The 17,540-nt window shown below is 41.2% G+C and overlaps 1 protein-coding gene across 2 annotated transcripts; it reads right to left on the bottom strand.

Moving 5' to 3' along the window:
* Positions 1 to 813: 813 nt before the first annotated feature.
* CLSPN (claspin) lies at positions 814 to 17,510 on the bottom strand. 2 transcript variants are annotated; one of them, XM_064471186.1, is made up of 25 exons: positions 17,420 to 17,510; positions 16,398 to 16,527; positions 15,384 to 15,838; positions 14,510 to 14,674; positions 14,054 to 14,143; positions 13,748 to 13,820; positions 13,093 to 13,201; positions 11,871 to 12,424; positions 10,422 to 10,613; positions 9,383 to 9,570; positions 8,652 to 8,854; positions 8,294 to 8,358; positions 7,687 to 7,892; positions 7,062 to 7,222; positions 6,739 to 6,965; positions 6,387 to 6,501; positions 5,634 to 5,712; positions 5,209 to 5,300; positions 4,629 to 4,793; positions 4,418 to 4,539; positions 4,086 to 4,213; positions 3,470 to 3,572; positions 2,723 to 2,805; positions 2,383 to 2,544; positions 814 to 2,173 (listed from the first exon to the last, which is right to left on the bottom strand). In XM_064471186.1, exons 1-25 carry the CDS (start codon positions 17,438 to 17,440, stop codon positions 2,060 to 2,062), a joined length of 4,002 nt encoding a protein of 1,333 aa, XP_064327256.1. In that variant the 5' UTR covers positions 17,441 to 17,510; the 3' UTR covers positions 814 to 2,059. The 2 variants fall into 2 exon arrangements, with proteins under 2 accessions (XP_064327256.1, XP_064327258.1); XM_064471188.1 differs by having other exon boundaries at positions 6,387 to 6,498.
* Between the last annotated feature and the right edge of the window lie 30 nt (positions 17,511 to 17,540).

Below are 17,540 nucleotides of genomic sequence, written 5' to 3'. Positions count from 1 at the left end.
GTAAGGCCACTAGGACAAAGCCAACCAGCTCTTCAAACTACTACTCTCTAATGCAAAAATGTAGCAATTATAGGGCCATATAAATTTAATCCTTTGCAATGCCGTAGAGCGTGGAAATTATAAGAATTTCCCCTTGAGTCACAGTATAGTTTAAGCTTTAATCATTCTTCCTTTTGCTGGAGGAAGAGCATTCTCTTGCTGCTCTCTAGTGGCAGGCATCATCAGCAAAATTAAGAGAAGATGCTGAATTTTGCAGCTTTGAATGTTTTTGTCCAGTACATCTGTGCTGAATGAGTACAACTTACCCATCGGTGCAAACGCCGTGGTAGAGAATTACCTGGATGTCCAGTTACCTTCTTTCAGTCATGTTTCTTCAAGAAACATCTGATAAATGACCTTTCCTCCTTCATTCTCTTCCCTAAACCTCCCACCCCATATCCCGGTATACTAATTATTAGAACCGCTAGAATGAACTGAAATTGGCTCGAGGCGTGCCTGCGATAAAGGAAGTTTTGTCTAGGAACTAACAAAACCAAAACTACCGAAGCAGTAAAAAGAAACATATTCTTCGGGCCAAGAATTTTATGCAAACCTAAGTGGAAGACTTGAATTTACACTCCAGTAAACATGGGGGGGGGTTGTTTTTGTTGTATTCCAATATTGCTGCAGCTGTTCCTGGTGGAGGGCTTGGTTGTGGCTACAAAAGAAAAGCCACAATAAAAAAAAAAAGAAAAAGGAGACAGAGACAAACGTTCTGGAAAAAAACCCACATACACACAACAGAGTGAAATCCTGTAAATTAATTCCAACTGCTTCCAAAATTAAAAACATGTTTTATTGTTAAATTGCACTCCAATTAGTACCATAATTCTTTATAAACATAATATACAGTAAAATATTTTACACGTAGCACACCAGGCGTGTGCTTAAGATGTTACAAAATGTACAGTTCAGGACACTTCTCCGACAGAGTCGGCAACCTAAGCACGCGACGTCGAGTCCTAGGAAGATGTTTAGCCTTACGGAGCAGGCCACTGTCTTACCATCATCTGGTCTCTACTTTAACACATTCAACATGTTATCAGAAACGGCAGAAATGCTGCATAGTCTGCCTCAAGTTTCTTTCACACTATTCAGAACGGCTGGGAATGATGGTTCCTTATCCAGTTTCCTCATTCTAGAGAAGGCCGTTCATTACTAGCTGTTGGGAAATGGATGGTTTCTCTCGGATGAGTGCAGCTTGCAGGAAAACAACGGAACAGGTGATTGAAGAGAGTCTTCAGTTGGGCAAAACAAACCAAACAACTTCCCCCAAAAGCAAATAAAAACCCCAGCACACCTCCTTTTCCTCTCCCACATCTGTTACTCGCATTCTTCGCTCTCCACACACACAGTCACATGCATGTGTAAGAATATAAACAGTAATAAAAACTTGGTAAGAAATCCTTCGCATATTGTCTCATAAAAGACTGGGACTTTTAAAAAAGTATGTATTTCATCTATAAATTAGAGCTTCTTAAAATGTCAAGCTAAGAAACGCTTAGCATCAGAGGAGACAGGACCTTGGGGGAAGGCAAAGCTACCTTCGTACTGCAAGTGTAGACAAGGGCCCTGCCTAAGTTCACAGTGCTTTTCTGCTTACACAAAACTGCAGAAATACCTCCTGCATCCGCGCTTTAAGCTCGCTGCAGCGTTTCTGCGTCACACCTGTCACACGAACGGTATTTTCAGATGAAGCTGATGTTACTGACACACGTGAAGCTGGATGAGGACGGCAGACAGTAGTGTAAGTTCCCTTAACGCTTGGGAAAGACCAAGTTACCAATTCATTCCAAACCAAGCATGGATTTTGTGCTCTCATTTGCCACGGAGCGCCGAGAAAAAACAAAGGGGAATAAACAAGACCATTGCCTGGAAATTACTGGAACTTGTGCATTAAGCGGCAGCACGAGAACGTACAGCGATGTGTTTACTTTCCTGATGATTGCTGGCAGATTTGCAAAACAAACCGCAACTGGCAAAAGGACAAGATGCAACCTCTGGCCCTAAACAGAACTATTCAGCTCTCCAAGTACTGGAATATGCTTCGGCTTTGACTTGTTTCCTCTGTGCTCTCCACCCTGGGCCGTTTGGCCAGAGACGTTATTACTGCAGGAGGACCTCTCTTCTTTACCTGCAGGGGAAGGGGGTGCATTAGAGTACACAAAACACTCCAAAAAGTTTAGGTTTTGAATTATGAGAGAATTATTTGGTGCGAGAGCACACAGTAGGAATCACAGAGAATATTTAAAGCAGCAGTGCTCCCAGCTACTGGGCGGTGCTTAGTGCCCATACGTTTAAATAACCTACACAACTGGCAGCTCGTTCCACACAAATCTTTACCTGAAGTTTTGACTTCTCCTTTGCCTCCGCACTCTTCTCTGGGGAAAGTGTATGAAAGACAAAATTCCTTGAATTTCGAGGTGCGTTTGGATTAAGATCTGACATTGCTGCTAGTTTCTGAAGGACAGCTTTAGGTCTGTTCAAGAGAGACCCGTTTTTTACCTGGACAACAAAACAATGTCATGTTAAACCACTTACACGAACACGACAGCTCTTGCAGTAGCTCGCTCTTAATAGAAAAGACTACTCCCTACTAAACCAGACATGGCCAGAATCAGCTGACTTCGCTGTGTTCTACATGTGCACTTTGGAAATACCATTTTTGGGAACCATTACCAACCTGGATGTCACTGGCAGGTCTGAATGTTTCAAATGGGTTCCTGGGTAACAGTGTTGTGTCTTGTACCACCACTGCTGGGCTTGCTAGCAGAGACAGAGAGCAAAACCTCAGTTTCTGAACTTCATTTGAAAGAACATAATTTTACGTCCTACTGAAGAACTTAAAATTGAGGAAATACTGTATGAAAAAAAAAAGCCTGCATCAAATTATCCATACAAGTGATAGATGACTCCGGCAATTAGTTCAACCAGTTAGAAGGGAAAACTTGGTCTTGAAACAAGCTTTGCACACTTGGAGTCCGGTTTTCGCCACAACCAAGGAAAACTTAGACGTATTTTCATAACATTACATAGTTTTTCGTTCAGTCACAGATATTTGGAGAAATGGGTAGGCTGAATGTCACTTACAGTGTTCTACTCCGCAACTTAAGAGCAAACAACTGAAGAATAAAAGACTAAACAAAGATATAGAGGGATTTATTTCCCCTCTACAACTTTTTTTCAAGAAATAACGAACTATTTCATTAGGTAAATACACGCAATTATCATCAACCTCGCAGCTGCGTATTTTCAATGTTTTTATACCTTTAGCTTTTCAAGTTCTGGAAGACATGAGCCCAGACTGGTGTAAGAAAACCAGACACTGGAGTCTTCTGATCCGTGGTGTGCTTCACTGGAGACCACGAGTGATGACTGGAAGTTAAGCTTCCTCTTATCTGATTGTCACTTCAATGAAAAGTAATCCTACCTTTCTTCTGCAGTGACTTAGCAGTTACTTTTTTTGCTAGTTTCATGAATTGGCTGTCTTCACCAACATCTTCCTCCTCTTCCTGCTCTTTATTTTTTTCCTTCTGTGGTAGAGAGAAGCTACTTAGTAAAATTGAAAAAGTTAAAATACTGAATGAAGTGTTCATTCTGAATATGAAGTAGACGGAGTCCTTTCACTATACACATCAATATAGTCTTTTTTATTTACTTTCTATTGTAAAAGTTTATTGCAATGATTTCTTACTTTACCATCCTCGTTCTATTGATGAGCAGCAAACCCGCAGCATCACATTCAGCTGACAAAGCTGACCTAATCCTGAAACTTCTAAAACTTGAAGTTATGCTCCCAGCATAAGAGACTTACTCCAGCTCTGAAGCTGACTTGTTTCAGAACACAGGTTTTCTGCCTCTCCCTTCTGAATTAGTTTCTCTCTCTGTACAATACTTGAAGAGAAAGAGCAGAACTCATGATGAAAACCAAAAGATACATTTATGAACAGTATTTTTTCCAGAGTTTAACTTGAGGAACTAACAACGTCACATCTAGCAATGGTATAAAGACTGAGCACGATGCCTTTCCTGAAGCTAACTAATACCTGCTCCCGAAGCCACTGTTCTCGTTCAAATCGCTCTTTCCTCCATTTTGCTTCTGTCTCATCAAACTGTTCATTTTCATCATCGTTATCTGAATCTCTCTGAAACAAGTCAATCTGTGAAGCATAATCTAGACAAGAGAAAAAAGTAAGTTATCAATGTTAAAAGAGGCATAAAATATGCAGACTAGTAAAAAAAAAAAACCCAAACCAAACACAAACCAGAACCCCCCAACCCAATTTATTCCTGGAAGACTTCTGAGTGCTGTTTCATAAACACCCACTCTCTTTCCAGTCGTTCACCCCCACCTATTAACTATGGATCACAAAGGCACCTATGTTTTTCCATCTGAATCTCCTCGTTCTGCCAGGGCCATCGCTATGCAGGTCACCGTCAATGAGGTATCTCTCCTGGTACAAGCGTAACTGACGCTTGTCATCATCAAGCATTGCCTTCCTGTCAACCCAGAGGAAAGGGAGGTTAGTCCAGATTATAGCCAGGAGCCATGACTTCACACACAAAAATGCACACTAATTGTCACTGACATGTGTAATTTCTGTATTTGATTTCCTAATTCCACTTCATTAGGGAGTTCCTCATCAATAATCTCTTCTTCATATTCGTTCAGGTCTTCACCGTCATATTCATCCTCACTTCCCACGTCACTCCCTGACAGCTCTGCCTCATCTTCCATGAAGTCCTGCAGTTTTCTATAAAAGAACGTTAAAAGAGGTCAGTTTGATAGACCAATGACAATCACACCAGTCTTCTGAACACAGGATTTATCTTTTGACATAAAATGAACGCATACCCTAAACGAGAAATGACAACTCATCTTTAGTTTTTGAAAAGTAATTTTGGTCAAAAAAAAAAAAAAGTTGCATTGCTTTCACCACGGCCTCCTGATTTCCATGGAAAGCCTCTCTAGCCCACCAGCAACACAGCTAAACTCATGCAATGTGACAGCAGCAAAAAAAACCCAAACCAAACAACAAACACACCACCAACCAGAGCCAACGTTATATAAACATTTGCTGCTAATGCTGGAGAGGGAATAGACTAAATTTCTAGTGCTGTTAATGTTCATTCTGTCTGGCAATTAAGATACAAAAAAGATGTACTCACAGTTTTTTCTTCAAGCCCTGTCTACGTCTCAGCAGCTCTTCTTCATCGCTACTTTCTGCTTCTTCAGGATCACTGTCTCCATGTTTTTCATCCTGTCAGAGAGAAAGTTTTTGGAAATGAAGTAATTTCTGAAAGTAGATTGCTTTGTACTGATGGATTCTTCTGTTCTTCAATTGATAAACACAGACTAAAATACCAGAGATTTTTCAGAGGATTCGCTATGCTAAGAAAGATGCTTTATCCGGTATATCATAACATTAAGGAGACAGTTTAAATGACCCAAATATTGCTCTCAAAAACATTTCAGTAGCTTGTTACGGAAGTCACTATACTTTGCATTGATGGTTATATTAAAAAACTGAGTAGATAAATGGAATTCTCTTAGTCAGAATGCTGTAGCAGTTCCTTGCTGAATCAGTTCATACCTCTTCACTATCAAAGGCATTATCATCTGTTAAAAGCCGAAAATCACCAAATTCTTGCTCCTCCTCATCTTCCTCTTCCCTAGGGGAAAGGTAAATGAAAGAAATACATGTTTCCATTTCACCTCCAACGATGGGCTTCGCAATAATTCAAGGCAAAATTTCAACCACCACATCAGCTGGTCCAATTTCCTGTGAGTGCTCAGAGCTGCAGCCTCTCAACAGCAGTTAGCTTTAAACACCCCAAGTCTCCATTAGCACTGATGGTTTAAGACCTCAGGTCTTCTCTTGCAGAAACCATGGGACAAGTACTAATTTCTGAGTTTGCTTCCCTCTAAAATGCCTCTTGGATCCCTCTAACATCCCCAGTTGTTAAGCCTCAATATCCTTTTGTCAGGCAACAATACACCTTTCTAGTTTAATCACTGTTAAAAATGTATCCAACTTACATTTGGTTATGGTTCCTGCAGTTTGGCAACAGCCCTGAACAGAACCCAAAAGTCCTACATTCTAACAGTCTTTTCTCCGTTTGATGAACTTCTTTCACCATCAGTGAAAGACAAAGAAGAATTTCCCTTCAGAGTAGCCGTGGGAACAGTGTACGCTGCTGATTTAGAGCGACTGCTTTACCTCCAGAACAGACCACACTTTGTTTACAGCATTTTGAATTGATGTCAAATAAGAAAAAATACAAAGAGTGAAACAAGACAACCACCTCTATAAGCTTTTGTAAATTTTAGGAGGAACAAAGCTAACCTGTCTGTGGGAAAGGAGCCTGAACAAAGCGCTAGCGCTTCTGCCATTGGATCTTCTATGTCACTGTCTTTTTCTGCCTTGGAAGATACAGAAGATGCCCACGTTGGAGAGCCTGCTACAAAAAGTAAAAAGATGGCAGCTTATTAGACAGATATATTTGTACTCTTAAAATGTTGGAGAGCATCCTAGAAATGACAATTAGTATGCTCCCACAAAGGCAACAAATCGTTAGAGCTCTCAGAAGCCTCGGAAGTTCCACGTTCTGCATTAGTGCCCAGAACCGAAGGGTACCTTAGTGCAATGCTTATAAATTAAGTAACCAGCAAAGCTGAAAAGAGAATTCAGGACATACTCCGAGACACAAATTTTCCTGAGCAAAGATTGAGCAATTCTTCCATGTTCTGCTTTTTGTTGCTGCTGGGATTTGGCATGTGTTCAGCTTGACTGCTGAACTGTCCGGAACACAAGTCCAGTAATTCGTCCATATTGGCGTCCATTGCGTTCTCATCCATACTAGCCAGAGTCAGCTGATGCTTTGAGGACTGGTATTTATTCCGATGTTGTCCAACATTCAAGAACCTGAAAGAAAGTCTGTAGTTAGAAAGATCTTGCTGGTCTGTATGTCCTATTTCTGTTAAAGGGCACAAACCGTCATCCTTTACGCCTATTACTTACCCATCTGCATCAAGCAGCTGGCTCTGAGTGTCATCTTCCAGAGAAAATTGAAACTGCGACTCCCCAGCCCCTGGAAATAAGCTCTTAGGCTCAGGAGAGGCATTATACAGGTCCTGGGAATCTTCTATGGGAAGAGAGGGCTCAGACGTCTTTCCTGAGCTCTGGTCAAAGCAATGTAAAAATATACAAGTTATTTGTCAAAAGCAAGAATGAGATAAAACATTTAAGCTATTTTAAAGGATTAACACTGCAGGAGTCAAGTATGTCCACACTGCTCTGATAAACCATAGGATTTCACTGACATCAGATGTTGTGAAGCCCACATAAGCATGCTTAAAAAAAATATTTATGGTATACCTATTTTAGACACCAAAACCAGATTAGAGCATCTGTTCTTTCAGGTTTTAGGATATAAGTTTTCATAATGTCATCTTCATCCAGTCCAACGTGGAGATGTTTTAAACTCCAGGGAAAGTTTGCTTTTCTTACTCATGTAAAAGCATTTCGCTAGTTGCCTTCCTCTTTCTGGTACTATTTTTCTGATAGATACCTCAGTCAGGATAAAATACATTCATTCACTGCCCATTGTGTTAATATCTGATGGGAACAGGACTGGGACCCTTACCTTGGAAGCTGAGCTGATAAAGCTTGTTTTGAAAAAACCTGGGGAAGGTGACCTGAAACCTCCTGCTGCAGATAAGAAGTTCCCTCCACGCGACAGCTGTTTGTTACAGGGCTGATACGACGGAATCATGGAGCCAATGAACTCAAAACTGCTGTTATGGCTATTCTCTTTTGCAGGTGTCGGTAGAGAAAATGAATCGTCATCCTCTGGAAAGAAAATAAATATTGGAATACTGTGCTTAACTTAGTTTTTTTCCATCTAGTAAAACCTCAAGATACTATTTTGCAACACCAACACCTTGCTAGCAATTCAGTATTCTGTGCTCATGTTGGATTTCTTTCTTCACAGGGGATGCATATTGCACTACTTTACTGAATTTTGTCTTCATTTGTGACTGTTTTTATATTTTTTCCCAGTATCATTTTGAACTTTATTTTCCTCTAGTTTTTTCAAGCCTTCCCACTTCTTTCATCAGTTTAAACTTTTATAATCATACTGTATAACTACACAGGTGATGAAATAACAATATTGAATTCCAATCCCAAACAGAAACTTCTGCCTGTGCCATATGAAAAAAATGCTAGCTACGATAACAGTTCTACTTCACCTGACTTGGTAGGTCCTTTGTCTGCAGCTTCTTCTGTTTCAAGTTTCTCATCAGGAAGAGAGTATCTGCAATTCATTAAATAAAATGTATTTGCTACTATATACAAGATGAATTGCTATTGTCTGTCAAACCTAATTGCAAGAACTAAGGTAACACACGAAAATACATCTAGTACACTTTGATTAAGAAACAGATTGTTCCACTAAACAACAATTACAGTCATTAAGTTTTTTGAAGAAAACATGCGTGAACGCACACCTAACTACTGGAACAAGACAGAAAAAATACTTATAAAGAGTAATTTAAATCAAAACACCTACATCTATCGATCAAATTTAGAATTGCTTGGTTTATTTACCCCATTTTGGACGAGCTGTCCTTAAAAAGCATCAACGTAGACTCTGTTGAAGGTGGTTTGGGAACAGAGTCACAGTGCACAGATTTCTCCAGCTTTTCTCCATCAATTGACTCCTTATCAGTTTCTCTATCCCCATCTTCAGTGTGTTTCTCTTCTGTGTCTTCATTATCTTCCTCTGCTTCGCCAAGCAGAAATTCCACATTCTAAAAAACATCCCCAAACATAGGAGGGATACAGTGTGATCGTTGCTTTCGTCTGTCCGCTTCCTTGCATACTTTTCAAGAAAATGTTTTAACATACAGAGGATGAAGCTGACGTTCACTGTTCTTACACACACCTATTCCCCTCTGAGACAACGGACACAGAGGTGCTTGACAGATCCAAGCTATTCTGACCCTTTTTAAACAGGAAAGGCCATGGCAAACCCTGCCCCAGATCAGGGAGGTGACCTCAGGTTGTCCCCTGCTAGCAACGAGCCATGGATATATAAAAAGAGAAAGTGGCACCAGAATCTTTTATACGCTTATATTTGTTTTAATATTGTTTAGACAAATGAAGAAAATAATAAATTCATTTGTAGACAATCCAGACCCTGAATATATTTTAGCTTCTAGGAAGAATTCTTGGCAATTTCCCTAACATTAATAGTGTACAAAAGCCTCATTTCACGGGGAGGAGAGGCAGCAGAATTGAGAAGCTGACTAGGTTACGTAAAAATGTTGCATACAGACCTCATGATTGCCTTCTTCCTCTTCCTCCTCCTCATCTGTCATCTCTTCCTCCTCCTCCTCCTCCTCTTCTTCCTCCAACATGTCCTCATTATCCAGTTTAAACAAAGCTTGACGCTTTTGGCGTTCCTCAGTCCTGCGGAGTTTCATGGCCTCCTGGAGTTTAGCCTTCAGTACTTGCAGCTTTTCACCTGGAGAGAAATGAATAAATTAATATATTAGATGTACTCAGTGAATCCTTAACTTCATTGCCTTCAAGCATCCAATCCAATGTAACTACACACATAAAAAGGGAATTAAAAAACACTTGGTTTTAGATGCTTTTATGAATTGATCTGCCAGCTGTAAGAGCTAGAGCAGTTAGCTTCAATGAACCCAATTCAGAGAGACCACACAATCTCATGAATGATCAAGATTCCTCATTATCCATAAATGCCACCGGTGCAGCACTCTGAGTGAGAACAGGGTCTGTCTCTCCGCTGCGTCTTCTGGGAACAAGAGCATCCGACTGCCATGGGCAGGCACACATGGGCTATAGCACATGAGATAATTAAGAGCAGCTAAAAATTACGCACGTCTATAGAACCAGCCAAATAATTTATTTCTTTTAGTGGATACTATGGGACAGTCACATTCCACACATATTTTTGTTTGCAAATGCATACAATCCTATTAGAAACTGCAGTTGTTGACAAGAAGCCTGAGAGTTACATTCACAGGGCTGATGGCAACAACAGCGTGGATATGTTTATCTAGATTTTGGTACAGATGGGGAGAAATCCAGAGAACCAGCCGCAAAGACCTGAGTGAGGCTGTTTTACACTGGTCAGTGCTAATTCAGAGATAACTATCAAGATTAAAAAAAAAAAACCCCAAAAAACCAAAACAGGACTACCCATTAGAGGGAACATATATATTAATTTTAGAGATGAAGATCCCTTCACCTGTATTTCATGGGGCAGTGTTGGGAAAGGGGGAAACGAGAGGCAAAAGACAAAGTGTTTTCCAATTCAACCATCCTCACTTCTCCTCCCAAACTGACCTGGCTTTGTGTGGACTGTTTCGTCCAGGCTCTCTGCAGCTAACACTGCTGGTACCACGTCTGCTTTCAGTTCCTCTTTTCCTTCAGACGTAGTCTCCTTACGAATAATGTTCATGTTTATGGTCCGCTCAACTTTGGATTTCGATGTTCGAAGGGTGTGCTTCAAGAAACGTGCTTTCAAGGCTTCTAATTCTTTAAATACATATTAATTAAATTACCAAATGCAAACTAAATTAATTTGATAGCATTTAAAAGCATTGAGTGTTAAAGGTATACCAGGAGTAGATCTTGAGATTTTTTTTTCAAAGGAAGTCAGTTAAAAACTCATAATCTTTAAAATTAAAATATTTGCAAAATTATTCTATTTGACTAATAAAACAATATATCATTACAGAATATTTTTTCTCTAACTTGTACTTGATTGATATTAGTTAATATTAAGTTACCTTACCACTGACTATGATTTATCCACAGACCTCAATTCACTTCCAGCCTAGCCTTCCAGCCACCAGGCGTCTCTACATTTCTCTTAACACATATATCTAAACCCAGAGCGAGGCTGACAAAACCACTGCTTCGTGGCAGAGGTTAGTTTCCTGCATGCACAGAAGTGACATCCAAACCAGACATCCCCTTAGTATCATAGAATCCCAGAATCATTAAGGTTGGAAAAGACCTTTAGGATCATCAAGTCCAACCCCCAACCCAACACCCCCAGGCCTCCTAAACCATGTCCCCAAGTGCCACGTCTGCACGGTGTTTGAAGCCCCCCAGGGATGGTGACTCCCCCACCTCTCTGGGCAGCCTGTGCCAATAAATTATGTATCTTCTAATTATTATCATCTAATTATTATGATATTAACAATTACGTATCTTCTAATACATAACAGATTTAATGGAATTATAAAATTGCCTAATCATTTGCAGTCTTTCCCTGGAACACGGTCAACTATTTAACATTGATAATACATGTTCAAACTCCAGTTCCTAAAAGATGTTCAAAACACCCTTGCTACAAAAGTAAATTTTTGCTTGCTATCCAGCCTTGCCTTTTAACAAAATCAGTGGTAAACACTCTGGAACACAGGTCACTTTTGTTTCCAGCTAATTACTGCTTGCCTCGTTTTGAATTAATTTGAAAAAAAGTGATCCCACGTGCTTTAAGCGCCAGCATAATTCACTACAGAAAAATGGAAATAAATCATCCATCACTAATATCTACCACTGAGCATTCCTTCAAGCTTTCAAATATTAAGGACTCAAAACTTCCCTTATAAACATCAGCTGGAAGAAAATGGATGCCAACATGAAGCAAAGAATCTGTACTAGTAAGAGCACGTGCCTGACTGTTCTATCACCCAAACATGTCTCAGAGGTTTTCCAGTTCAAGTCAGATTAACTCTGCTTACCTGGACAGCTCTGACAGGAGTACAACAATAAAAGTGATACCTTTATTTGAATCAGATTCATCGAGGTTTATAAAGGATTCATTGCCAGAGCAGATTCTTGGCTTGATGGACAGGTCTATTCCCAGTTCACGAAGTTTCTCCAACTTGGACTTCCTCACTTTTTCAGGTTGTGCCACCAACCCAGGCCCCGCTGGTTGATCGCTTTTTTCAACTTCTAAGTCCGGTGCTGTTTCATCTCTTTGCTCAAGGGCATCTCCTCCAACCGCTAGAGGAATTTCATTCTCTTTTTGTTCACTACAGTCAGTGCTTAGGAAGTTAGAGTGCTGTCGTTCTGCATTATTAGCAGTTGTTACAGTCCTCTCCGTATGACAATCGCCACTGTCCTGCCTGGGCTTTTCAGCACAGTCTTCTGTCACGTTCTTCCCTACATCAGCAAGAGGCTTTTTCACAGTAGTATCGACCTCTTTGCCAAGGCTGGTTTCTGGATCATTAGCTGCTGATTGATCACCTTCGATTTGCCCATCTTTGCAACCCGTGTTTAAGTTCGTAGTGTCTGCAGATTCTTCATTCAGGGATAGCTGGTACTTAGTGGACCTAGTGAAGGCAGAAAGAAATATACCACCCATGGCTGTCGTGAAAGGGGAGAAGAGGTTAAGAACAAACCCAGAGAGAAAGAAAGAAATTTTCTAATGGTTGTCATTAATGTGTAGGAAGAGGTGAAGGACAGAAGTCTGTAAAACTTCATTTTGAGGAGGTAAGGAAGTGTATTGTAGTGTAAAGCATTTGCACTAGTTACATTATCACAGTATGAAATTCCCAAGAGATTTTGTGACTGCAGTAGCTGAAGTATTTTACTAGACATTACTCAAAAGAAGAAATGGTCCAAGTGAAATGCTGGGGTCAAGTCTAAACCACATTAAAGTAACTTTGCACGAGCATGTTACTTTACCTGGAGTTACTACTGGGCCCTGAATACTTCAATAGCATGACTGTGTCAGGAGTGAAGCATTGCCTGGTGTTGTGTGACACCCTCCTAATTCGCAGGTGTTCATGGAATTAAAAGAGCCTAAGAAAGTTTCTTAATAAAACTTTCCAGTCAAAGCAACAGCTAAAATTAAAACAGAAGCAGGATGTGACTGTACACAGAGCAGGTGTGTACGTCACACGATGCAACAGCATGCAATAGTCTGGTTATCGTCAAAAGCAAAGCTGGGATACCCTCAAAATTTATGAAAAAATACAAGGCAGGCTTAAGTCCTTACTTCAGCAAAGCCATGGCATTTCCTTGACATACTGGTCGAGGTCTACGCTTGAAGAAGTCATGAATGCTTTTGGTCTCAGGCACGTGATATGGGAGAGACACAGATGATTCTACCAGAGAAAGGAGGTGAAAGAAAATTTAAAACGTCATCTGAGGCATTTAGTTGTTACCTCCAAAATTCAAAGAAGCCTGACACAAGTATTTTGCAGCAAAGACATCTGACCGGGCAAAAGCAGCACAGTTTAAGCTTGAACACAGCAAACACTGTGGTTTGGGAAGGAGTTCCAACAGCAACTGTCTTGAAGACCAAATTTGCAACATGTCCATGGATTCATTAGGAAATTAATTGTGACGTTAATATCAGAATGGTGGGATCAGGTTCAATTTTATTACATGCTTATCAAGAGCCCTAAATATTGCCCTAACTCTACACAAGTTTATGGGCTCAAGTGTTTGCACAATGATTTTTTTTTTCCATTAGTTACAAATGTTATCTTTTAACAGGTCCTTGAATAAAAATGGCCTTGCACCCTTCAAACCCTGAATAACTCATGCTGGGTGAAAGATGGCTCTAACTTTTCAGGTAAATTTTCAATTTCTCCCCTGAATTTCTTAATAGTTCACACCCCTCTACATACAAAGAATTTAAGTTTTACCTCTAATAAGTCGTTGGGTCTCACTATGTAGTTGTTTAATGGCTTCTTTACTTAACCTTGCTGCTTTCCGCTCCTTAAAGAAAGAAAGAAAGAAAGGTTTCTGAAGTCAGAAAACAAAATATGGGACTCTACCTACACTTTCTAAATAGCTTATTTTTCCCTTTCAAACAGAAAGGAGTCAGAATAAAGCAGCCAGTTAAAAAAAAAATTTAAACAGCAAATCAACAAAGACATTGGAGAGTGTGCATACAAAAACATTTGAGTCACTACAACAAATGATGGAGAGCTTTAAAAAGAATACTTCACCTTCCTTTTCGGTTCTTTTAATACAGGTTCCTCATTCTCATCATCAAATACATGTTTGTAGCCTTCACCCTCAGAAAACAGTGTTTTGTTCTGCAGTGCATAAAAAGAGATTAATTTAATTGTCTTTATACACAGGCACTACCAAGGGCAAACTAGTCAAAAGTAAAAAAACAATTGCAGAGATTATGCCACTGGTCAGCAAAACCAGCAAGTATTCTCATAAACCAACACAAACACTGCATAATACTTATGGTCGATTTCCAAAGCTCCTGCTATAGTGTTATCTTTATAACTTTGCAGGACAATATCCCTCCATCTTTAAGACCAAAAAGCAGAGGGCTATCCTCTCCTCTGTTGTAGCAGAAGTGCGCCATTGTCAAAAAGAGTTTTAATACATGCCCAGATACAATACTTCCCACTAATAACCAATATTCTTGTATCGCTATCAAATGTTACCTTATATTTTTTAATTTTGTTTTTCACTGCTGCTCGTATTGATTCTATCGACTCTTCATCCTCTGGGGGGTCACCGTTATCCTCTTCTAAGCCATTATCAAAAAGTTCTTTGTCATCAAGAAGACATCCACTGTCATTAAGAGGATACCTCTCACCACCATCTACCTGCTCGCCATAAGAATAAAGTATTTGTGTAACTCATTTCAGAAGGTCCCCTTCAGTTCTTTGATGTTAATTTAAAATTACTGTCAAAAGGCCTTGGTGAAAGAAGTTCGAAAAAATACAAGCCATCTTTAATCTAGCATCCTGCGTGCCCTGTGAGGCAGTCACATTCACTTTAGAGCACTGCAAAGTTGATAAGGTAATTCACAGAGCAATGTTCCCTACGGTAAGTAGGGAATTTCACTAATTAGTGACGACCAAAACAGCTCAGCGAGAATAAATTAACACTTGAAATATGCATTTTATAAATAGCAACAATATGCAACCTCCTAAGCAGCCATTTAGACCAGAATTCAAATTTGAAAGTAGCCCAAAGCTTCCTCCAGAAACTAGCACAGCAACGTAGAGAAAAGCTGAAGGACCCAGCAAAGCCATTCGTGCACGTAACAAACCCCCAACAATCCCAAAGAACTCAGAAAATTTCTGCCTGGCTTAACAAGTGCTGACGTTAGATCAAGCGCTTGGGTTTGTGCTTTCTTTGCAGATGAAACTGGTAGACTTCCCTGGTGTTCCGTGGATCCCTGCAGATACCACAGCTGCTATAGGAACGTGGACACTAGCAATGCTGAAGCATTTAAACACAATAACCAAATGCAGTAATAAATTCAACTTATTTGAGAAAACATCCAGGATTTTCTGCCAAAACATATACCTCTGCTCTGGGCTTCTTTTCTTTTTTCAGCTGTTTAATGGACTCAATTCTTCTCTCCTTCTCCTTTCTTCTCCTTGATTTCCCTACAGCTTTTTTTGCTGTCTCTTCTTCAAAGTCATGTTTATGCTTTCTGTACTTCTTCCCAGATTTTAGGGGCCTCTCCTCTTCCAACTCGTTCTCAGGCGAGCCAGACTTCCTGCTCGTTTCAAGGTTTTCAATCTGCAATCGGTCACCAGCGTCACTGTCATCACTGTCTAGCAGACCGCGGCGAATCCGATGAGATTTTTTGTTCCTCTGGACAGTGATGTTCTCTTTTTCCTCCCCGTTTTCCTCATCTCCACCCACAGTATTGTTCTGCACAAGAGAGCCACCATCCTCTCCATCTTCGCTCTCACTCTCCTGGAGCACCTTCTTGCTTTTTGCTTTCTTGCATACAAAAATCTCTTCCTCTGAATCTGACAAAATATATTAGAAGAAATGATGCATGCTACGGAGAGGGAAATCCCATAAGTTAATTAACAATCAATCAGTTAAACATAAAGTTACGTATCTGTGAAATTTCACAGATATCAACATCTATAGCAAATCAGCTTGAACTCAAGTTTTCAAAATTCAGTTCACGCTGTGGTATAGAATTGACCCAAATGGATGCCATAGGTTTTTAACCTTTGAAAAAGAAAGGCAAAGCTGGAAATCATTCACTGATATTGACTTGCCTTGAAATAGTAATAACACCCACAGTAAATAGATAAATATAGGTTAAGCAAAACATTTCAAGAAAGAAAATAAGCCGTTAAGACACTCACGTCCCATTTACTGTTTCCTTTTCTGTACCTTAAAAACCACTTTTCAGAGATTTAACGATATCCACCCACATTCTGAGCAACAAAAAAAAGGCAGTTTGGATTCATACAGGTCAAGCAATGACAACTTCCTAAAAAGGTGTTTATAAACTGAAGAATGCACCGTTGAAGGCAACAACCACCACAGACACTTCATGGAAATATTACCAACCTCTGTCATCAAGAGACGCTATCCCCTTGCTGAAGCAACCTGGAGAGGCTGTTTCACAGCTGCCCTGTCCACTGTCACAGTCACTATCAAGGGTTTTCGGCAAGTCCAAATTCAAGTCTTCTAACAGAAGCTACGAAGCAAAATTGAAGTTTTTCTGACTATGATAAACATCATTTATGTATCGATGACTTTTGATGTCTAACTTCATTCCAAAACCTTGGCTGACCCCTTACATACAGTTATATACATGTAATCGTTACATTTTAAGAATTAATTGGTATTTACATGAAAGGAGATTACACATGAACCTTTATAGGTATTTATACACAAGGTGAGCTTGCACACACACAAAAAAAAGAATTAACATACTGGCTGATCTCCACCGATTAGTGTTCAAAATCTTTAGATGAAAAGGATAAAGGGAAATGCAAAAGTTCATTCTCCCACATCCACATTTCACCTAAATTAACTAAAAAGGGACCAGAAGATGTCTGGGGGGATTCTTCAGGAAGGTTCCTCCGTGACAGGGAGCCCGAGCCTGGCGTGCAGGCACACTGCAAGAGAAGGGCCCCCCCCCAAGACTGACACCCCGGGCAGCCCGGCCAGCACGGCTGCCTGCACCGGGCGGGCGATCGGCCGCGGGTGGCGGCCCGGACCCCTCAAACGGCACCCCGCCGCGCCCGCCCGGGCCGGGCCCCGCCTTCCCGCCGCACCCGCGGCGACAGGCCCAGCACGGCCTTCCCGGCGCTCCCCGCGGGCGGCGAGGCGGAAGGGCGAGCTCCTGGGAAGTGTAGTCGGGGCGAAGCGAGGAGGGAGCCCGCTGAGAGCGGGCCCAAGGGCGGCCGAGGTGCCGCCGCCACCACCACCACACCGCCACCGCCTCACCCGCCGCCCTTCGATCCCCCTCCCCGCCCTCCGCCGCCCCACAGCCAGAGGAGCCCTAAGGCCACAGGCAGGCTACGAGCTGCCGCCGGCAGCAGCACAGCCGGCCGGGGGAAGGGGAGCGGGGTGCCAGGACTCACCTCAGCGGGGACCGCCGCCATAGCCTCGGCCCGCCGCTCCCGCCGCACAACCGCCTAGGAAACCGCTTCGAGTCTTCGCGCGCTGCCCCAGTCCCGCCCAGCCCAGGAGACAGCCAACGAC

This window comes from Phalacrocorax carbo, chromosome 22, assembly GCF_963921805.1.
Source record: "Phalacrocorax carbo chromosome 22, bPhaCar2.1, whole genome shotgun sequence".
In the NCBI taxonomy this organism is placed as follows: domain Eukaryota; kingdom Metazoa; phylum Chordata; class Aves; order Suliformes; family Phalacrocoracidae; genus Phalacrocorax; species Phalacrocorax carbo.
Note: the sequence above shows the minus strand (reverse complement) of the source record. Positions and strands in the feature narration are given on the sequence as shown.